Genomic DNA, 23,247 nt, shown 5'->3' on the forward strand with positions numbered 1-23,247 from the left:
TGTCAGGATAAAGCCCAAGCTCCTCAGCCTGGTCAGACCCTGCAGCACCTCCCACCCTCCCACACTCACCAGCCAGGGGCAGCCATGGGAGGTGCACCAGCTTTGGAGTAAGACAGACTTGAGTTCCTAAGGCCGACTTGTCCAAATCCTAACTGAGACTGCGGGCAGATGACCTCACCTCTCAACCCCGGTGTCCCCACCTGATACAAACCGGAGGTAATTAAGTATGCTCCCCCTTCCCAAGATGCAATATGAATGCTGATTCCTCAAAGCTAATTCGCTGTCCACCCGCCCTCCCCCCACAAGGCCACGCTGCCTGGTGAGCCCATGGTCAGTGCTAAGTGGATCACAGCTTCCTCGCTGGCCTCCCTCCCTCAAGCCTGCCTCACTCCCCACCTGTTCACACACAGCAGCCAGTGACCTCTCTAAAATGCAAATCCCACTCTCCCTTGATCCGAAATCTCCTGTGACTCCCCAGCATCCTTAGGGGAAGTCCAAACTCCTTGTGACATGGCTTAAAATGACCCAGCCTCTGCCTACCTCAAGATCCACCCTGCCACATAGGGCTACCGGAGCCCTGTTCTTCCCACTCCCACTCAACATGTACACCTTCCTGCCCAATGCCTCTTCCAAGCAGCTCTCCCTCACACACACACACACACACACACACACACACACACACCCTAACCCAAGTGGGCTCCCCTTCCTAGAAGCTCCAAGCCCAGGGGGCCTGCCTCGCCAGCTCTCCTCAGGCTTTAGTGTGAACATCTGTTTTTCTGTCTTCCCAGTGCGTGGCTCTGTGACAGCAAAGACCCCATCAGGTTTACCTGGCACAGAGCAGAAGCCGGATGAATGTTTATTGAAAGGGTGAAGGGAACAATGGTGAGGAAGGAGTTCTTGGCCCATGGAAAGCCCCAGACTCCGTAGGGGCACTTATCAGACTCAACATATATTATTTAAAATGTGGCCAAAGGAAGCAAAGCCAACCTGCCAAGACCCTGGAGGAAAGAGCTGACAAAGAAGGGAAAGGGAAATCGTGGAAACGGCTCAATTCTGGGAAGCAGTACAACTGGTATTTGGGGGCCAGGTCCAGGGACAGAAGTTACCCAAATGTCCCCCAGCGCCTCTGAAGGGGGTCCCCAGAGCGGACTATGACTTGCCACAGAGTGACCTGGCTCTAAGGAAGGCCGCGAGAGGAAGGGCTCTGTCAGCCCCATTTGACCGAGTGGTCCCACGAGGATGGCAGCGGCCTTTGTTTCCACCACAAACAAGCCAGGGACACCAAGTGTGAAGGCAGAGCTTCCTGGTTTTTGTTCTCAAGCACAAGGAGGCAGCTGGGCTCCAAGCAGACCACTGAGGCACAGAGTCCTAGCACCAAGAAACCTGGTGAGTTCTGAGCCTTTTCAGCCAATGCGAACACCTCTCAACATTAATTCTAGGACTGAGGAGGGCATGCGGCAAGACTTCACGTTTTCTGGAGGAGGGCAAGAAAAATGTGCTGAGTTCAGGCCATATCTGGAACTGTGGGTCCCCCCACCGAGCACCTCCTTCTAAGAAGAGTCACTGATAAATTGGAAGTCATGCAGAGAGAACAGGCTGTGTTGGGCACCAACACCAGCATAAGCCAAAGGGGCAAGTGAACTGCCATTCCTCTCCCTAACTAGAGCCGTGCTAACAGAGCAGAGGGAGCAGCAGGCTTGTCTGTGGGGACTAAAGGCCCAACGCTCTGGGGAACAAAGGACACAGCAGGCAGTCCTTAGGAGGGGGAGAGACCTCCTGTCCCAAGGAGTGACAAGCAGAAGCTGAATGACCATGCCTGGGGATGCTGAGGGCAGAACGTCTGCCGAAGACACAGGGCAGGAGCAGACCTCTGAGCTCCTTTCTACAGAAACCCACCATCTGAGGGGAAGGATGTGACAAAGTATTCAAGGCACACGAAACCCACTCGCTCAATTTGGACGTGTCTGCAACGTCGGGAACACTGTGCCAAGGGGAACGAGAGCTCAGGCAGATGGAGCAGCAGCTTGGGGGTTGGTGCCCTCTCTTCAAGATGAAAGCTGAGCCCAGTTCGTGTTGGTGTTGTTGTTTAGCATTGTTATTTAACTGCTCTTGTATTTACGCCTTCAGGACAGAGAAGAGGGCCCTGCCTCCTGGCACCGCTCTGAGGCCTGGAGTCTGGCGTCCTTACAGCATCCGTGGCAAAGACTGCCTGAGGAGACGAGGCCAGGGGAGGACATGGAATCTTCTGGAAGCCCGTGGGAAGGCAAGCTGCCCTACCTGCTCCCAGTAAAAGTACCCCTGGCCACTCCCCAGCCTGAGGTCATCTCAGCAGCACACGCCTCTTCTGGCCACATGGCAGCCACCCTGGACACTGGGTGGCAGCCTTGCTCCAGCCTTGGGCATGTCCTGAGGATGCCACACCCTAAAGTACCAAAGGGTCTGGGGCTATCACAGGGAAACTTCTCCCAAAAGAGAGTATGGGCATCACACAACATTCCATGACATGGGTCTAAAATTTTCCACCCAGGGCTCAGAAGCAGGGGCGAGCCACGCACCAAGACCCACACACCATGCCTGCCCCCGTCTCCACCAGCTCAGGTCAGCCAGAAGGGCCACGCAATGGACAAGGCAGAAGGTCAACCATCAGATGTATTGGGGAGAGGAGAGATGGGGCACCTTCAGGAGTGCCTCCTGTGGGCAGCCACCTTAGCAGTTTGCTGGGGGGGGGGCAGGGGGTGAGAAGGAGCAGGAGTTCATGGGGCTCCTCCAGCAAAGATGAGCTCCAGGGCCGCTTGGATGTCGCCGCCCGTGGCCTGCAGGGCCCGCAGGCTCAGCTCGTCATCCTGGATGCCCATGTCACGCAGCTGCTGCAGCTGAGGCTGCCACTGGCTCTGTAGAAAGACAGGAGCGGGCAGGAGTGGTTAGCTGGGACCCTCCGTAGACTCCCTCAGGTCTGCCCTCTCAGGGGGAGAGAGGGAAGGTCGGTTCCCACAGCAAAGTCGCCGCTGTGAAGGTCCACAGCGCGCAGGGCTTCGGGGAAGACTACCTACCAGAGGAGCTGGAGGGTTTAGAGAACAAACACAAAGTTTTCCCAATTAAAAAAAGGAAAACGTCACCATAAAGATCTAAAGAGAAGGTGCAGATTACTCACAGTCTAAATTTCGAAAAATTAAACGACTTACTTTCTCCTGCTCTATGTACAGACCGACAGACACGTACACACAAAAGAGGGGAGGGCATACATTTTTAAATTAGTTTTGTTTCTGAACATGACGCAGAGTGAAAAGTCTCAGTCTATCCACTCCCATTCCCACCCCAGAGAACCTATTTTACTTTCTTTGAGAAAATAAAAATATGTGCTCTTTTATCTACCCTTTTCTGAGACCCTTGTTCTACATTCAGCAACCCCTCTCACTTTTTTCGAACATAATTAATGCATCCCGGTGATCTCTCTATGCCACTAAGTAAGGACCTTTTTATTTATTTTTAATTTTTTAAAAGATTTTATTTATTTATTTGAGAGAGAGAGAGAGAGAGAAAGCACGAGCGGGAAGAGAGGCAGAGGGAGAGGGAGAAGCAGACTCTCCGCTGAGCAGGGAAGCCCGACGCGGGGCTCGATCCCAGGACCCTGAGATCATGACCTGAGCTGAAGGCAGACGCTTAAGCGACTGAGTCACCCAGGCGCCCCTAAGTAAAGACCTTTTTAATAACTGTACGATATTCCAACTCATGGACGTCCTGAAGTGCACCATAACCGAGCTGTTTCCAACCTTTGGCCATCACGACGATGCTTCAGGGACTACCTCTGTACAGCTGTCACTTTCTACATACATGTACCTCCGTCTCCAGGGTAAATCCCAAGAAACGGGGCTGTAAGGAATCACACGGCTTTAAGGCCTTCAGCGCTTCCTTTCCATGAAGAGTCTGTTCCTGCCCTTTGTCCATTCTTCTATGGAGTTCTTAATCCCAAATTACTAGAATTCTCCATACCAGAGAAGTTTTGCCCTTTGCCTGATACACGTTACAGATTTTTTCCCAGTTTGTCAGGCTTCGGTCTTTGCTTGTTTGGTTGGTTGGTTGATTTGGTTTGCTATGCAGAAATCTTCACTTTTACAAACTCAAAATGTATTACTCTTCATGCAATGGCTCCTGGACTTTGACTCTCAGCTACAAAAGGCCTCTTCTACTATAAAGGTTTAAAGAAATTAACCCACATTTTCTTTTAGAACTTTCAAAGCTTAATAATATCTCTACCTCATGAAGGAGGAAGTGCACAACTTAGGGAAGACAGTGTGCTCACTTATGGGAAAGAGAAGGCAGTGGGGATGACATGCAAATTCAGAGAGGCAAGGGTGAGGCGTGGAGGGCTTTTCAAAAACCACACAAACCAACTCCGCCTCATTTATAGGCCGGGTGGAGCCAGTGAAAGCTCCTGAGCTGGACAGCAGAGGGAAGGGGCATCTAGCTGCAGAAGATGAAGGAACGGAAAAGACAAGCTGTCCACGGGTCCTGCTCCTGTTCCCCTCACTGTCCACCAGGGCCACGTGGTTTAGAGAAAAACCACAGGAGCTTGGCCCTGGTCTTCCCCCCTGGATGGCTTCATGGCCCTGGACAAGTCCCAGAAATGGCACTGGTCTCCCAGGCTCACTGTGAGGAGCAAAGCAAACAGAGTGCTGCAGACAGCTCGTGCACGGAGACGTGCAAGCAGACCTTGGTTCCTAGGGCCTTCCACTTAGCTGCTAGGGTGACCCTCCCAGGAAGCAGAGCATTGATGGTATCCCTCCCTGCTTAAAACCTTCCATGGCTCCCTGGTGATTGCAGAATCCAGTCTGGTCTCCTTACCCGAGCACTCCAGGCCTTCATGCCCAGGCTCCTGCTCCCCTTTTCACTGGCTCCATCTAGGATCTTCTCCACGAGGACACTGCCTTCTAGCCTGTAGGCTTGGGTATGTCACATGTACCTCCCCAGGTGGCTGCCTCTGCCTGGACACCATCCTCCCACCTAAATACCTCCTTCCCCACCTGGCTAACCTCTAACCAATTCTTTGACAATCAGCTCTGCCGGTACCCCTCCATGGCATGTCTCTGATGATGGCTTGTCTCTGCCCCAGGAGCTGGACCGAGGTCTGGTACATACGCGCTCAACACTCGGTCAATGCTCATGGAATGAATGAACGACTCTGATTCAAACTGCCCCAGGTATCCAAGCCACGCAGTCAGTGGGGACAGGCCAGAGTCACAGGGTACAGGAGTGAAAGCCACAGGGACAACTGCCCTTGCTGGAAACATCCTCTCCTGTCACACCACCATGCCCCAGCTGCTCCTGGAGTGAAGAAGGCCCTCTGAAGAGCAGAAAGAAGCTGACTATCCAAAGTAGCTAAGAAGTCGCCAGTAACTAGGACACCAGGAGGAGGGACAACTGACCTGAAGGCTGGGCTGCCCCGAGGCCTGCAGGGCATGCTGTAGAGCTTGGCTGAAGAGATCATTGGTGATGGGCGTCCCTGACTGGACCCCAGAAGACATCGGTGAGGTCCCCGAGGAATGGCCCTAGAGACGAATCAGCGGTCAGTGCCACCCTCAGAGCCACCTCAATCTTCCAGCACATACCAGCTGCTGTCACAGCAGCTGGTATGTGCTGGAAGACCCAACTACTGCCTCCCAACAGAGACCTGCATGAGACAACCACAGAGGGATACCTAAAAGCTCACTGTGGCCAGGAAAGATTCCATCCTTTTCTGCTCCAGGAAAATGGAATCGAGCCCCTAACCTAGCCTAGGCCCCCTGCACCGGGAGAGATGGCCTTGGCAACTAGAGTGACCATTACCAGGAACGCTTAAGCCGGACGACTGAGCCCTGTCACGGATGAAGAAGGGCACGTTATGTGAGGGGAGGTACTTCTGAGCTATGATGGGAGGAATTCTGGACTGTACCACACCCCAGAGGCTGGGCCCTAAGGACAACGGAGTGGAGGAGGTCAACTGAGCTGCCGTGAGAACCCCACCAGGGCTCCAGGCAGACTTCAGCTCAAACCAGATGGAGTACCAGGGTCAGTACCGCTAGGGAGCTTCTCCCCTGGGGGCCGGCCTCCCTCTTTAGGCCCTCCCTCCGTACCTGGGTGCCAGGAGTCGGTGTGTGAGAGCTGCTCTCCGGAGTGCTGGCCAGGGCTAGGGCAGTGGCCAGCTCGCTCTGGGTGATGGGCCGGGGGCCGGCAGCTCCACTGTACCCCAGGGAGGCTGGGCGTGAGCTGGGTGTGCTGCTAGAGGGCGTGGACCTGGAGCTCTGGAGAAGGGAGGCAATCGGGGAAGTGGCACTGTGACGGTCCCACATGAACCCCGCCCCCGCTACAGGAACTACCTGACCTGCTGCCAGGTTCAGAAGGGAAGAGTAGGCCACAGATTGGCCACCAAAGGGGTTAAGACCACCTCCCAGCTTGGGTGTGCCAAGTCCCAGGGAGAGGCGCACCCCTGGCACCATCTCCTCAAGTGGCAAGCAGCCAGGCCACTTACTGGGTGAAAGTCGTCCTCGTCGTCAGAGAGCCCTTCAAACAGGAAGCCACCTGGAGGAGGGAGAACAGATCTGGGGAGGAAGAACAGAAAGGCACAGGCGCAGCTCCAGACTCTCAGCTCAGATACTCTCCAAATTCACATTTTCATCTCTTCCCTTGGAAAATTACAGGACAGATGCACTCCCTGACTCAAACCGAGAGTTCCCAAGGAACGCCCTCTGCCAGCGCTATACATAGCTGCTGAGTAAAGCAAATCCCTGGGCCACCACCGGCTCCCCAGGGGGCCTACGTTACACTGCCCTGGGGCCTACCTGGCATGTCCCGGTACGAGCTGGAGGGCGCGCTCCGTGAAGAGGAGTCGGCTCCCGGCAGTGGGGTGCTGCCAGCCACCGAGTGCAAAACCAGGACGATAGCATTGACCAGGGCTGGGTGAGCAGGCACCAACCTGGGGCAGAGGCGGGAAGAAACAGAGGGTAACTGCGAAGGACCGAGCTCCCTGGGCACGACAGAAGTTCTGGGTGCCCGCCTTTAAATTCCTCAGCGCCTCCCACCGGCTGGCTCTGCCCCCAGCCACAGCGGCTGGGTCTGCGGTCTGAGGGCCCACTGCACATGCTTCACCCGCCCCTCCAGCAAGGTGTCATGGGACACACACAGCCTAGGAGGCTCGGGCGCCCTTCAGCCTCGACTCCGTCACGACTTTCCTCTGGGAAATCTCTGGGAGGTCCCTTCTCTTCCCGGGGTGGGGCTATTTTCTTCACTTGTACAGTAAGGGATATGACCTTTACTCTGTCCCTTCCGGCTCTCAAATTTTAGGGATCAATGCACCTGCTTTCTTTCCCCATCCTAAAATATTTCCAAGGCTCTCCAATGTCTACAGAAAGAGAGCTGAACTGAGCCTGGCCTGCCAAGCCACCACCCTCAGAACCCTGCTTCATCTCCACATCTCCACATGTCCCTGCCCTTGGGCTTTGTCGGTCTACTGGTAGCCCCTGCTCTTCCTCACCTCCTGACATACTTCACAGGTGGATTCAGGGATAGACGGGGTTGGGCTCTAAGAGCAGAATCCAGGGCGACAATGAGGTTTCTGGGCCAACCATCTGGGGAGGGATAGGGGACCCTTTACTAAGATGGGTGTACTTACGTATCAAGCATGCTGGGATCAGCGAAGACAGAGAAGAGGTCCTTGTCCTGGAGAACACCTGAAGGAGAACAGGGCTTACCTGAGAGACTGGGAATCTAGCCAGATCCAGGTGGGTGAAGAGGCTGTAGGCCTCAGATCAACCGGCTCTACAGGGACATAGGATCACAAAGCAGCTCCCACGAGAAGGGGGGAAACGAAGCACCAAGAAGCACAAGCCAAGCATTCTCCATCTTGTGCCCCTCTCACCGCCTCCCTCTGTACTTAGGCCACACGCCTTGGACTAACACGCCAGCCTCTCTTCCCCATACGTCTGGGTTCTTCCCTAAGCCACTAATGTGTTCAGGAAGTCTTCCCTGCTGGGGGCTAACTGCTGCCCCCATTTGGCATCCTCACGTCTCATTTCTGATGTTAGGTAGGCCATGATTTCTCCGTGGCACTGACAGCCCTTGGAGGGCTGGGTGTAGGGCACGTGTCTTGGTCTCCCCTCTCCCTCAACAAGACCAGTGATTTTGGACAAGATGGTAATTGCCTTCCCCTGGTTTCTCCTTCTCCAACAACTCCTATTTCCTCTGGCACTTACCAAGAGCAATAGGGTCACTGCTGAGGCCTGGGGTAGCCACAATGATCTGATCCAGAGATTCCTTATTGCTGAGCATCTTAAAGACCTGCAGGAGAAATGGGGGCGCTGAGCACTCCACTAAGCCCAATCCACTCAGCAAACACCCACACGCTGCTGAAGGGCTTCCTCCCCCTACAAGCTCTCACACACGCCACCACAGTGGAACACTAGCCCCAGGAAACAGATGAACCTCTTTTTGCTCTAAGATTGTGGCTTACTGGAGGGTAAACATTAAAAAAAAAAAAAAAACAAGATCACAGTAAACCTTCAATTTCTATTCCTTTCCCTCATCTACAGTTCTAATGCTTCCAAAATAAAAGCTCTCTTTATAAGCCCAGTAGCAAATGTTCCTCTAGGTCCCAAAAGCCCTTTTCAATCTCTATAAAATTACCATTTTTGTATGCATACATATTGGGAAGTTTGCAGCTCTATTAATTTGGCTTATCAATTCTCCTACAGAGACACATCAGTGCATTTTCCCAGTGAGGAAATCCAGGTAAGGAGCAGTGGGCAGGCAATTCAGCAGAGAGTCAAAGAACGAGGCCCAGCAGAAACAGTATGTGGATCCACAGGCCGTAACTACATTCATTCCATGAGGCCACTATCAGGAGGGGTGGTATCATTATCCTTAGATGGAATCAACAATACCTAGCTGAGAGAGCCTCTTTGGGGGATGACAGGGCTCTCCTGAGACCCACAGGCATGACAAAAACTCCCCGAGGAACTCTCAGTAGCCATGGCGACGGGCCACCAGCTCCCACTCCACACCACTCACCAGCGTTCGCACCCCCTCCTGCCGTCCTGACAGGAGGCTCGGGCAAGGGGCCTGGGCGCGCACTCACCGCCTCCCTGTAGGAGGAGCTGCTGTGCAGGGCAGTGTGCAGCACCCGGAACTCCCTCAGGGCAGCCGCTCTGTCCACAGGTTCTGGGGACAAGACACTCAGTTACCTACAACCCAGCCCTGTCCCTGCAGCAGATGCAGCGCAGCATTTCAGCCCGCTCCCCCAGCACCCGGCTGAGAGGACGAGTGCCCGGGCAGAAACACCCGCCGATGCCGCAGATGTGAAAACCGTGCTCTCTTTTAAGCTTCTCCAGTACATAAAACAAAGAGATTCCAGCTCCGGCAGAGCTGAACCTTGCCACATGAAAGAGACGGCTCTGATCGATGTCCCACTGCAGGAATTCTAGACTTCTCACATTTGCAAGGGGGAAGGTATAATCAGCTCAGTAGACTTTTATACAGTGATTTAAAATAAGAACCAAAAGCCATCTGAACAATATGGAGCGATGCTGACACAATATGTTAAGGGAGAGAAATAGAACACAAAGTTGTACATATGTTCTCTAGTAAAGCTACGTAAAATGTGTCCGTGTGCACGTGGTCCCAGGCTGGAAAGGGACAGAGGGAAGAAGAGAACCTGGGTAGGGTGGCAGGATCAAGGCTGATTGTTTCCTCTTTGATATCTTCTTTCAGGCTTCTGTAATATTATTCTGAATTTTTAAACAAATATTTAAGAAGGACCGAGAAAACACACTGTGCTCCTAGGGTTCTTGTAACAACCTTGTATCACATACCGCATAACAAGTGCTTCACTGAGACTCAAAGCTCCCTTCTGATCTTTGGACACTATGATTCATTCCCAACATGGGAAAGTTTAGGAGCTGTTTTCGTTTTACTTGGGTTACTTTACTGTTTAGGACATCAGCCCATTTCACAGGTGAAGAGATCTGGGTAAAAGGAGGGGGAGGAGGTACGAAGTCCACACTGGGTCACACTTTTAAGTGTGGTTCTCGCCTAGGACAGCTACCTGTGATTATACACACTGTGTACTGCCCAACTCCAGGGGCCACCATCCCAAAGCAAGAGGAATGGCAGCCTGGGGTCTGGGATAGCAACCATGTCCTTACCTATACTTCTAATCAGGACAGTGGTATCTTTCAAAAAAAATATTCATCTTAAGTGAATTACCCAATTTATTCATTTAACAAACATGTACTAAGCAATTTACTCCAGGCCTGGTTTGGGGGAAAGGCACAGGAAGGCAAAAAAATAAGACTCCCTGCCACAACAAGGAACTCTTGGGACAGAAGCAGAGACTAGATCAAACCCACAAACACAATGACAAAAGAGCATGCTGAGGCGCTCCGCAGAGATGTGGACCCCAGTTAGGGCACGAGGGGCAGGAGGCAGACAGCCATCGTGGAGAGGGCGGGCTAGGACACAAAGCCGTCTCCCAGGGAAGACCATCTGAGAGGGTGTTTTAAGGCCAAGCACATGTTCACTAGGGGGAGAAAGTCCTAAGCTTAAGTGAGAACATGTGCAAAGTCGTGGAAGCATAAAACAACGAAGTGCTTTGACAGAACAGCAAGTTGGTTTTTGTGGCTGGAGCTCACGGTACACATCGATGCTGGAATAGCAGGCTCAGTGAGATCCTGAAGGGATTTGCAACCTGCCACAGAGAACCATCAAAGGGATCCAGGTGGGAAGGAAGGAAACTGACAGGTTCTCCTCCTCCAGGCGCTAATCTAGTGGGAGATCAAGAAATGTGCTTCCTTTTATAATCGTGCTCAAGGACAAAATATCCAAAATGCCAACATGATAGTTTCTTTTCAGATCTGAGTTTATTTTCACTCACAATAAAACGTAACTTTGTTTCAAAAATAAATCTCCGGGCCAAAGGGAGGAGGAAAAGGACGCTTAATAGCTTAAACCAGCAATCAGCTAAGAGTTATGGTTGTCTCTACAACATCTCGGAGCTAATCTCAGTCTCACTCTTTTGGAAGTGGGAGGCAGCCAGCCCAGTGGAAAGAATGTGGGCTCTGGAGCCAGGAAAACCTGATTCACATCCCAGCTTTTGCACTCACTTTCTAAGTAGGTGACCTTGAATAAATACCTTTTCTTTTTTTTTTTTTCTTTTAAGGATTTTATTTATTTATTTGAAAGAGAGAGAGCGCGTGCGTAAGCGCACAAACGAAGGGGGGAGGGGCAGAGGAAGAGGGAGAAGCAGGCTTCCGCTGAGCCGGGAACCTGATGCTGGGCTTGATCCCAGGACCCTGAGATCATGACCTGAGCCAAAGGCAGACACTTAACTGACTAAGCCACGCAGGCGCCCCAATAAATATCTTTTCTAATGCTCCTTTTCTTCATCTATAAAATGCTAACTCTGTCATCTGGCCTACAGGTCTAATGATTAAATGGGATAGCAAAGAGAAACAATCTGGCTCAAAGGAGCAATAAATGTTACTTTTCCTTTGGCAGTGCCCTCCAGCCAAACACCAGAGGGGCACACCTGCAGTGGACCACGCTTAGTTTACTGCTCTGTAGAGAGAGGAGGATGCACACCATAGGAATGTGGGCATCTCAATCAGATGACGTGAGAGAAGACTTATAGGATTTGGGCTTTGGTTGTGATGTGGGGGGACGTTTAAAGAAGCAGGGTTTTGCTCTGGGTTGAATGCTGTCAGGAATTGGGGGTGATTTTATGATTGGATATCTTAACAATTCTTACCTAGAAGGAAGGAAAACTAGAGCAAGGCCCAAGCTGTAACTGATAAAGATGGAGCAGTCACTCATGATAGCTGGAGACAGGGATATGTGATCATTTTTGTGATGTGGACAATGTTCAGGGTTTTGTCTCTGTTCAAAAATGAGAGGGATCTTATTGTTGTCTTGATCCATTACTTTCTCAGAGTGAGTGGCCTTATAGATGTTGGTGATCTGTGAAATTGTTCATGTTTCAAGGCCTAGCTGAGGGCCAGGCCAACCCCTGAATGTCAGAGACTGCCTTTCTCTTTCTCACTTCCCATGACTGGACAAAAGAAGATCTTTTTGTCCTTTATGTTTAGAATTGAAAAGAGGGGAAATTTCAAGCTGATAACCAATCACAGCAATCATGAACGTACAAAAGTATGTCAAATTGCCAGTTTCACAAAGCTAATCTTTTTATACAGCTTAGCTTAATCCTTGGGAAAGCTTTTAAAACACAGAAAATTTAAATTATGAGTTCTAAGCAGCACCTTTTATTAATAAATCAAAAAGGCATTAAAGGCCTTGTAAGTTTACTCCAAGAGCTACTTTAATACTATTATTTTCAAGCTTCAGGAAAATACATTACCAGGATAGCAGGAGTGACCTTATTGAATAAATCACCACCTAGGGTCACTTGTGGGAAGATTTGCTAGCAAGAGGACAAACTACATCATTACAGGAGCATAAGGAGTTTCCAGCTTTTTTCTAATGTGAACAACAACAACAAAAAGATACAAAATTCACTGAGAAATCAACTGTTAATCTAAAGGAATTTAAATAGACACACACTCCCTACCCCACTAGGAAACAGTGGGTAATGAACTTAAAAAGTAGAGCAACAAACCCCCTTCTGTTAGTGGTGTTGACAGCAAGTAGATCAAAATCCCACGCTATTATCAATGGGAGACTAATCCAATAAGTAAAACAGATATCCTCCATCACCATCTCAGTAAATCCCCTCTTTATTCCACCCAGGCCATGCCTCAAGAACACACAGACCCTTTCCTTGTAGAGATTACAGAGGCTCTCCCTATCTAAGGGCCCTTACTCACCTGGTTTCTGATCAGGCTCAGGCCAGGACTTCCGCAGAACATGTACTGTGGACCCAGGTTGAATGCCATAGAAGTCAAGGGTCTGGTCATCTTTAAGCTTCCGGCCACAGTATATCAGATCTAAAAAGAGAACGGTCCATTTATATTTTGCTCCTCAAAACAATGTAGATGGTTTCTGCCCCTAAGAAACTTATCTTGATTGGACAGATAGAGAATGATACTTGCTTTATTTAATACATATATTTTAATAAAAAGCACTAGCAAGTACAAAGTCATAAAATATAGAATCTCTGCATAGGAAAGCTCTAGAGCTTAACATCCTGGAGACTGCTCAATTTAAATGAATGGGAAAATACAACAACAAAAAAAGGATGAATCAATTGGATCTCTCAGCTATTATAAATTATGTCTGTAATTTAATTCCTTCTTCCTCCACCTAGAATACCCTTGCCATCCTCCTTTCCTTTTATATTACTTTCCATCTAACCAACCAAGCAAACAAAAATCCTTCTAATCATCCCTCAAAACCCATCTTCAATACCATATACTGGAGGCCTCCCCCAACAATGCGCTCCTCCTTCTCTAGCCTACCCCAAATTCTTGCTCTTCCATGTCATAGTTAAGGAACTCTGTGATAAAGTAGCTCAGTATAACGCACAACTGAAATGGCAACCAATAGTTTTATTACATGGTTTGTGTTCCTAGTCACCCAACAACACTCACTTCCCAGACTGTTAACATGATGAGGCAACAAATCCCAAACTCTTAATTTACCCTTATAATTCCAGAAGTATCTCCCCAGAAAGAGATCAGAGCAGCAGCCCATTCCCAGCCCACAGAGACTCACCAATCAGCTCAGGGTCTGGAACAGACTCCTGGAGTTTGCCAGCAATGAGCTGCTTCAGAAATGAAATACTATAGCCCCCCAGTGAGTATTCACCCAGCTCTGACTCTGGCAACTGGAGAATAGACTTTGGGGCAAGTGGCTGGTCAGCCAGCTTCACCGCCAGGTGCCAATCTGAGAGAGACATCCTCTCTCTTTCGCGCTCTCTCTTTCTCCCTGTAAAGGAACAAAGCCTTAGTGGTTAAAGGACAGACCACCACCCTACACCACCCCCACCCCACCAAGGGGTTGAATGAAAGCTAATTCAGTGTGATAATGTTGGAAAAACACAGGATGCAACATCAGGAGGCCAGAACTAGAATGTGGGATCCTCTCTTTACTCATCCTATGATAAACAGCACAAAACTTCAGCTCTCTAGGCCTCAGTTCCTTCATCTTTAAAGTGGACATAAAAACACCATCTCACTTAATAGGAACGTTGTGAGGTTCAAACGAGATCATCCAACCCTCTCCCTTATGTATGCTCCTTATTTCCAATTTTCTTCATCAACTCCTCCTGAACTGCAATAGCTTTATAACAAGCTCCCTGACTCTTGCCTCTCTATCAAACAACCATGCTAGAAGCCAACTCATCACTTTATTTTTTTCAACTCAGTATAGTTAACATACAGTGAGTATTCCTTTCAGGTGTACAATTTAGCGATTCGACAATTCTATACATTACTCACTGCTCATCCTGATTAAGTGTACTATTAAGCCCCATCACCTATTTCACCCATCCCCCCACCGAGCTCCCTTCTGGTAACCATCTGTTTGTTCTCCACAGTTAATCATCGCTTTAAAACACAGACCTTATCAAGTCATTCCTCTGCTTAGAACTCCTCCAATGACTCCAAACCACTTCTATGAATAAGTCTAAACTCCACAGCCTGGCTTATGACAACATTCTTTCTGTTTCCTCTGCCAGCCTTCCTTCCCCCCCAACAGAGCCCTGTCCTACTCTAACCTCTCCAGCACTAAGTCCCACCCCCAGAAAGCCTTCACGAACACTGCATGTAATTCCTCCTCCCTTTGGTCTCTTAGCAAACTCCTGCCAAGATCAACTCAAATACAACCTCCTCCATCCCCTCTCCCTTTCCTCTCACATTCCCTCAGGGCAAAGGTTTACAAATACCTATTTAATTCTCAACCCTCCACCCCCAACCCATTCTAGGAGGCCCTGGAAAGCAAAAACTAGAATTTTTGCCTTTATTGTCCCAATGCTTGGCAAATGTACCCAGAAAATGAATCAGGAACTCCGAGGGTGGAAGAATCTCATAGGACCAGGCAAGCCCTCGTTATAATCATTACTGCTTCCAAAGAGGCCTCTAGTAGGCAAGAGTAAAAAGAAAAGGCCGTGTAGCTTTGAGGCTGCACAGCAGACCCCAAGGCATCCTCAAGGTACACATCTACTTTAATACTGTTCAAGATTATGAGAATAAATAGGTCTTTTTATATACCATTATCTCATTTAATCCTCACAATTGTTCCTTGAAGCAGGCATTATCATCCACATATTACAGACGAGGGAACCGAAACTCAGAAAGGTGAAGTCACTGGCCCAAGGTTACAGACAGCTAGTAGTGGGGCAGAGACACTATCTTTTAGGTGACGACCCCACCGCTCCCACGGGACCAGCTAACTAATAGACACACGTCTAGCCCGCGCGGCCCAGGGCCCGGCGCCCTCACCCGTCCCGCGGAAGGAATCCGGCCGCAAAGCCGCCGGTGTAAACACACTCCGGTCCACTCGCCGGAAGCCGGAAGCCCTGCGCTGCACTCTGGGAGTTGCAGTTTCTACTGCAGCCCCGCCCCTTCTGAGGCGCCTGTAGGCTAGCGGCGCTAGGGGCAAAGCTTCCGGTCGACGGGGAGGGCGTGGCTTCTAGGCCACTTGAAATTTCCCGCGCCAGGGTATCTATGCAGTTTTCGCTGGCGAGGGGCCTGGTTATGTGTCTGCCTTCCAGGGCGCGAGTCGCAGGAGGTGGGCCTGGCGCCGTCCCGGGAAGCGTGCAGAGTCCGTCGTCTACCGCGGGCTGTGACGGCGCCGCCGGAGGGAAGGCCCGCCCGCATCCCCTCCCGCTGCGACCCTGGCCCCCCTCACCCTCGAGGGCGCTTTCCCGAGCAGCCTCTTCAGACACGCGCAGCGGTACGTCGCTGTCCTCCCCCTAGAAAACGGCGTGCCCCCGGGTGAAGTGAGTCTCTTACTTGTGCCTCTCGTCGCCAACCTACCTGTGGAGGCAAAGGGGGAAGGGAAGGATGACTCCCTCTAAACCATGGAGGGGTGTTACTAAGTCGAGATCGTGATACCTCAACACTCAGTGGCGAGGTTTATGTAACAGTCATCCATAGAACTTAGGGAGAGGAATTTCCACTGAACTGTTACAGAGAAACTGCATATTTTAGATGCACGGTTCGAATTGGATTGTTTGCACGGAAGTTAGAGTTAGCGCTAGAATGTTGAAGAGGAGCTACTTCTAATTGGACTCTCTTCGAGAATTAAGGACTAAGGGGGAAAAAAGTGAATATAAAAAGTTAATGAGGTTGATCATAGCAGCTGAAGGCTGATCTGGTGTGCACAAACGTAAAAGTGTTAATTCCAGAACATCCCAACGTAGGCCAGGGATTGGGGCAGCCACTGAGCAGGATACTAGAGCAAACAGACTGCATCGTCTGGGAGGGCGAAAGCATTAAGCCCCTCAGAGACTGAAACTGACGCCATTGCATGAAATTGAAACCTTTAAAAAATTTGCACCCTATGTCAAAGGGCAACCTGAAAAACAAAACAAAAAACGATGCATCAGCACTAAGAAGACGAAAAAATTTTCTCTGCTTGGTTGGCGGGACCATAAAAGGGGAGTTGATGTGTGAAAGAATAGTCTTACCTGAGAATTTGAAACCCCAGTTCTATACTTGGTGCAAGTTTGTGGTCAGACTTTCCCAGAAACATCCAAAATTGATCCTAGGGGCTGCATTTTAACATACAGTAACAGTAGTATATAATGTCCAACGAATAGATGCAGAAGCTGAAGCACTATTAAATTGCATTACTGGGTGTTTACCCCAAAGATACAAATATAGGGATCAGAAGGGGTACGTTACGTGCACCCCGATGTTTATAGCAGCAATGTCCACAATAGCCAAACTGTGGAAAGAGCCAAGATGTCCACTGAAGATGAATGGATAAAGAAGATGTGGTATATATATACAATGGGATATTATGCAGCCATCAAAAGGAATGAAATCTTGCCATTTGCAACGACATGGATGGAACTGGAGGGTATTATGCTGAGCGAAATAAGTCAATCAGAGAAAGACATGTATCATATGACCTCACTGATATGAGGAATTCTTAATCTCAGGAAACAAACAGGGTTGCTGAAGTGGTGGGGGGTGGGAGGGATGGGGTGGCTGGGTGATAGACATTGGGGAGGGTATGTGCTGTGGTGAGCACTGTGAATTGTGTAAGACTGTTGAATCACAGACCTGTACCTCTGAAACAAATAATTATATGTTAAAAAAAAGAAGAAGATAGTAGGAAGGGAAAAATGAAGGGGGAAATCGGAGGGGGAGATGAACCATGAGAGACTATGGACTCTGAGAAACAAACTGAGGGTTCTAGAGGGGAGGGGGGTGGGGGGATGGGTTAGCCAGGTGATGGGTATTAAGGAGGGCACGTACTGCATAGAGCACTGCGTGTTATATGCAAACAATGAATCATGGAACACTACATCAAAAACTAATGATGTAATGAATGGTGATTAACATAACATAATTAAAAAAAGATTAAAGATTCGGTGGCAGGAGAAAATGTGTAGCTGGGTGGCTTTTGTATGAGTTAAGTTGATTTGGCTGAGGTCTGCTACTTAAGGGGGGGGAAGGCAAATAACATGTCATTTGAGTGTCTACAATTAAAAATTTTTAATCTAATTTATTCTTTTACAGAGAGCAACAAAACCCAGATCTATATGAACAAAACATATAAAACTAAAGACATGAGAATAAAATCAGGTAGGATGCTCAAAGTGTTATCTTAAGTATCACCTCAAATTTTGTTAAGTCCACTTTATTTAGAAAGAATTTATACACAATAAAATGTACATTTTAAAAAATGATCCTGGGGCTCTTGGTAAAGCAAATTTAAATTATTAAAGACATTAAAGAAGATATCAAGCCTTTAAGAGTAAGACATGATGAAAAAAGAACAGGCATATTCGAGAAGAACCAAAAAGAACTTTTAGAAATAAGTATGGTGGGCGCCTGGGTGGCTTAGTTGGTTAAGCGACTGCCTTCGGCTCAGGTCATGATCCTGGAGTCCCGGGATCGAGTCCCGCATCAGGCTCCCTGCTCAGCGGGGAGTCTGTTTCTCCCTCTGACCCTCCCCCCTCTCGTGCTCTCTCTTTCTCATTCTCTCTCTCAAATAAATAAATAAAATCTTTAAAAAAAAAAAAAAGAAAGAAGTATGGTCACTGAAATTAGGAATTGCACAAACGTGGGTTCTTGTCAAGAATGTATATTGGTATATTGTGAATATCCTCCGAATTGGTGGCTTGCTTTTTTACACTCTTAATGGTGTTTTTAAAGAATTTCTTAGAAGTCCAATTTATGAAATTTTATTTTGTTGGATAGTGCTTTTTATGTCCCATTTAAGAAACCTTTGCCCTCATTTTGAAGATATTTTCTTGTGTTATCCTCTCTAAGTTTTATCTTTCATATTCAGGTCATGATTAATTTCAAATTAGTTTTTTTTTTTTTAAAGATTTATTTATTTATTTATTTGAGAGAGAATGAGAGAGAGAGAGCATGAGAGGGGGGAGGGTCAGAGGGAGAAGCAGACTCCCTGCCAAGCAGGGAGCCCGATGCGGGACTCGATCCCGGGACTCCAGGATCATGACCTGAGCCGAAGGCAGTCGCTTAACCAACTGAGCCACCCAGGCACCCAATTTCAAGTTAGTTTTTATGTGCAAAGTGAGATAAGGAATCAAGGTTATTATTTTCCGTATGAGTATCAATTGATCCAGCGCTCCTGTTTTTTTATCCTGTCCCCATTGAATTTGTCATAAATAAGGTGACTGTTTTGTATGTGTCAATTTCTGATTATTCTATCTCAGTGATGTATTTTTCTATCCCTGTGCCAATACCATACAACTTGATTTCTGTAGCTTCAGAATAGGTCTTGATATCTGGTAGTATACATCCTCCAAATTTGTTTTGTTTTAAGATGGATCTATCACTAATAGATGATGATAACTTTTTTTATACTTCTGAAAATATAACTATATTGAATTAGATAAATGCATGTATTCAACAAGATTTAGATTATACTGCACATGTTTAGTAAGCTAAATATTTCCCCATATGCTCAAGTTTGAGAACATGACTTTTCCATTTTTTTTTTAAAGATTTATTTACTTTGTAGAGGGAGAGAATGCGAGCAGAAGGAGTGGCAGAAGGAGACAGAGAGAAGCAGATTCCCCCGTTAGTTTGGAGGGCGATGCAGGGCTGGATCCCAGGACCCTGAGATCATGACCTGAGCCAAAATCTAGTCTGACACTCAACCAACTGAGCCATCCAGGCTCAGTTTTATTTTAAAATAATTTTATTTTAAATTTTAAATTTAAAAAAAATACCCAGGCGCCCCCATTTTTATTTTTATTTTATTTTATTTTTATTTTAAAATAATTCGAAGTTTACAGTAAAGTTACAAAAATAATAGAAAATAACTCCCTCTTAACCTTCACCTAAAGCCCCAGTTGTTAACATTTTACATTTACCTTTTCATTCTTTCTCACCCTCTCTAGATATATTATTCTTCTCCCACCCCCATCCCCAAGCCATTTGAAAGCAAATTGCAGATATGATGCCCCATTACTCTTAAATATTTCAGTGCGTGTTTCCTAAAAACAAAGACATGCTATCCTACATAGCCACAGTACAACCTATCAGAATCAAGAAATTAATATTAATACAGTACTACCATCTATAGTTAATCCACAGATGTAATTCAAATTTCAACTGCCCCAGGTAGATGGAGACTGATCACCTCACTGCTATTTTCTTTCTTTTTTTAAGATTTGTTTATTTATTAGAGAGAGAGAGAGAGTGATGCGGGCACAAGGCGGGGAGTGGGGAGGAAGGGCAGAGGGAAAGAATCTCAAGCAACTGAGTACGGAGCCAAAGTGGGGCTCCATACCGGGACCCTGAGATCATAACCTGAGCCGAAATCAAGAGTTGGACACTCAACCAACTAAACTACCCAGGCGCCCCCTCACTGCTGTTTTCATAAGTGATGTGGGAAATTTTGACAAGGGCTGTCCTATTAGTCATTAATCCAAACAGCCTTAGTTTATTTTAGTAGAGAACGGTATTTGGAATCCAAGTCTGGATGCTAGGTGTGTTTATTGCCACTGGGATGGCATTATTTCCAGTCTCTCAAAGTGGATAGACTTAGGAAACGTATGAATGTTTACACACACAAACCCATTCATCTATATTTCTATTTCATACATATAGGAAATATGTAAATATAAATTATGTATGTTTTAACACCAATACTAAATTGGAAATTCTAATCCAACACCACACTTTGTTCTAGTCTTCTCCTCCGCTATAATTTTACTGCTTTTCAAAATGGCTCCCATTTTCCACAGTATATTTACCTGTATTTGCTCATGTTGAAATTGAGGCTGAGTCCTTTTAACATACAATCCTGGAAATTTTTGCTGGTTTCCATACTATCTGGCATGACAGGAGTTCCAGGCTCATCTTGAACATTTCCTGCCCCAGACACAAGAAAGAACCATTCCTTCAAAAGAAGCTCAAATGGTTTTTAGTGGGAAATTGTATTTCAAGACCACAATCGGCACTAGAGATGCTCATTGCTACCAGACTGGTCATTATTTCTAAGCCACTTTGGTGGTCAGAGCTAGAGAGAGATCTAGATCTATACCTAATTTATGTCTAGATCTATATTCATAGAGATAAAAAGTTTATACTGCTACTTAAAATTCAAGACTGCAGGGGTTTTTTGTAACCTTTTCTATACTGCATGTTTATTTCCTATCTTCCACCCTGAGAATCCTAGTTCTCAAGAGCATAGGGGGTAATCCATAATTGCTCATTTACTTTAGCCCACAATACATAAACAACACTCTTCAAAATAACAATACAATCATCACCAATGTAATTATTAAGAACGTTTAAGGGGTGCCTGGCTGGCTCAGTCGGAAGAGCTTGTGACTCTTGACTCATGAGTTCGATCCCCACATTGGGTGTAGAGATTGCTTAAACACAACTTTTAGGGGCGCCTGGGTGGCTCAGTCAGTTAAGCATCTGTTAACGCTTCAGGTCATGATCCCAGAGTCCTGGGATTGAGCCCCACATTGGTCTCCCTGATCAGCGGCGAGACTTCTCCCTCTCCCTCTGTCTGTCACTCCCCCTGCTTGAGCTCTCCCTCTCTCTCTCTGTCAAATAAATAAAATCTTAAAAAAAAAAAAAAAATTGGGGGCACCTGGGTGGCTTAATCAGTTGAGCATCTGCCTTCTGCTCCGGTCATGATCCCGGGGCCCTGGGATCCATCCCTGCATCGGGATCCATCCCTGCATCGGGCTCCCTGCTCAGTGGGGAGTCTGCTTCTCCCTTTCCCCCTGCTCATGCTCTCTCTCTCTCTCACTTGCTCACTCTCTCTCTCAAATAAATAAAATAAAAATAAAAGTTAAATAAATAAATAACTTTTTAAATTAAAGAGAAAAGTTTAAAATTTTTTTGCATCTACTTTTCACTCTACCCGTTCCACTTCTCTCTACTTCAACAGACATATTTTATATTATCTGAATCTATACCATTAAATACTTTGCCTTCTTCCTTTTAACACTTTTATTTTCCAAAGAATTCTGTGTTTAATGCTCACCACTAGTTTTTTACAATTGCAACTCATTCTCTCCTAGATTTCCCAGGAAGGGGCACTATATTCCCTGAGCTTTTTCATATTAATAGCCTTTACATGTGAAAGTCAGCTTTCTAAACATAAAATTCTTGGCTCACATTTTCTTTCCTTGAGATATTTCATTTTCTCATGAAGAAAACCTAATTTTCTTTCCCTTACAACTTGTTTGCTCTTTTTACTTGCTCCTAGTTTAGTCAAATATTTTTCTTTTTCAGGACACCTGGGGGGCTCAGTAAGTTAAGCCCGACACTTGATTTTGGGTCAGGTCATGATCTCAGGGTCGTGAGATGGAGCCCCACGTTCAGCTCTGCACTGAGTGTGGAGCTGCTTAAGATTCTCTCTCTCTCCCTCTCCCTCTGCCCCTCCTTCCCCAACTCATGTACGCGCATGCAGGCTCTCTCTCTCTCATAAAAATAAGATAAAAATTTTTTTAAAATAATTTTCTTTTTCTATAAGGTCCTATAATTTTACCAGACTATGTCTTGGTGTCACTTGTTCGAGGTTAGTCATCTCAGGCATGTGGTAAGATCTTTCAAAATGTAGTATCATTTTTTTTTATTTCAAGACAGCTTTTTTGAATTACAAGTTTTAGAATAGTTCTGTTCTCTTGCTCTGATTGGCTTCTTAAGGAGACTCTTGTTATTTGTATGTTGGATCTTTGTTCTCTCTTCAGTATAATATTGCTTTTTCTCCAATCTTTTTATATGTTCCTCCTTTCCTCCTTATATTTCTCATATAGCATTATCTGTTGTATTTATTCCTTCTTTTTTTTTTTTTTTTAAAGATTTTATTTATTTATTTGACAGAGAAAGACACAGCGAGAGGGAACACAAACGGGGAGTGGGAGAGGGAGAAGCAGACTCCCCGCCGAGCAGGGAGCCCGATGCGGGACTTGAGCCCAGGACTCCAGGATCATGACCTGAGCCGAAGGCAGTCGCTTAACCAACTGAGCCACCCAGGCGCCCTGTATTTATTCCTTCTTGCGTTCCTTTTTAGATTTTATTTTGTATTGGTTTTTTTCTTTTACTTGTAATGTTCTTTCCTAAGTTCTGTCACCTCATTTCTGAGCTTTCCTAGTTCTGATGTTGTGCTTTCATATCATATACCATTTTCTTTTTTTTTTTTAAAGATTTTATTTATTTGACAGAGAGAGACACAGCGAGAGAGGGAACACAAGCAGGGGGAGTGGCAGAGGGAGAAGCAGGCTTCCCGCGGAGCAGGGAGCCTGATGTGGGGCTCAATCCCAGGACCCTGGGATCATGACCTGAGCCGAAGGCAGCCGCTTAACTGACTGAGCCACCCAGGCGCCCCTCATATACCATTTTCTTAAGATCTTTTAGTTCAGGGCACCTGGGTGGCTCAGTTGGTTAAGCAACTGCCTTCGGCTCAGGTCATGATCCTGGAGTCCCTGGATCGAGTCCCGCATCAGGCTCCCTGCTTGGCAGGGAGTCTGCTTCTCCCTCTGACCCTCCCCCCTCTCATGTGCTCTCTCTCATTCTCTCTCAAATAAATAAATAAAATCTTTAAAAAAAAATTAAAGAAAATTTAAAAAATTAAAAATAAAATAAAATAAATTTT

At 47.1% G+C, this 23,247-nt stretch overlaps 1 protein-coding gene across 1 annotated transcript; it reads right to left on the reverse strand.

Annotated features, from left to right (window-relative positions):
• Window positions 1-1,257: 1,257 nt before the first annotated feature.
• Window positions 1,258-15,483, reverse strand: UBL7 (ubiquitin like 7). Its single transcript, XM_021693762.1, has 11 exons — window positions 15,420-15,483; window positions 13,693-13,905; window positions 12,846-12,965; window positions 9,107-9,189; window positions 8,226-8,310; window positions 7,646-7,703; window positions 6,816-6,949; window positions 6,506-6,555; window positions 6,111-6,278; window positions 5,424-5,546; window positions 1,258-2,891 (listed from the first exon to the last, which is right to left on the reverse strand). The coding sequence occupies exons 2-11, from the start codon at window positions 13,874-13,876 to the stop codon at window positions 2,754-2,756; spliced, it is 1,143 nt and encodes a 380-aa protein (XP_021549437.1). The 5' UTR covers window positions 13,877-13,905; window positions 15,420-15,483; the 3' UTR covers window positions 1,258-2,753.
• Window positions 15,484-23,247: the final 7,764 nt, after the last annotated feature.

Source organism: Neomonachus schauinslandi, chromosome 9, assembly GCF_002201575.2.
Source record: "Neomonachus schauinslandi chromosome 9, ASM220157v2, whole genome shotgun sequence".
NCBI classification, from domain to species: domain Eukaryota; kingdom Metazoa; phylum Chordata; class Mammalia; order Carnivora; family Phocidae; genus Neomonachus; species Neomonachus schauinslandi.

What these genes read in the sequence shown, in the direction of transcription:
- UBL7 (XM_021693762.1), bottom strand. Translation starts at nt 13,876, where the DNA reads ATGTCTCTCTCAGATTGGCACCTGGCGGTGAAGCTGGCTGACCAGCCA. An exon ending in CTCGTACCGGGACATGCCAG is followed by an intron (nt 6,556 to 6,815) that starts GTAGGCCCCAGG and finishes TCCCTCCTCCAG; the next exon opens with GTGGCTTCCTGTTTGAAGGG. An exon ending in CACCGACTCCTGGCACCCAG is followed by an intron (nt 5,547 to 6,110) that starts GTACGGAGGGAG and finishes ATTCGTCTCTAG; the next exon opens with GGCCATTCCTCGGGGACCTC.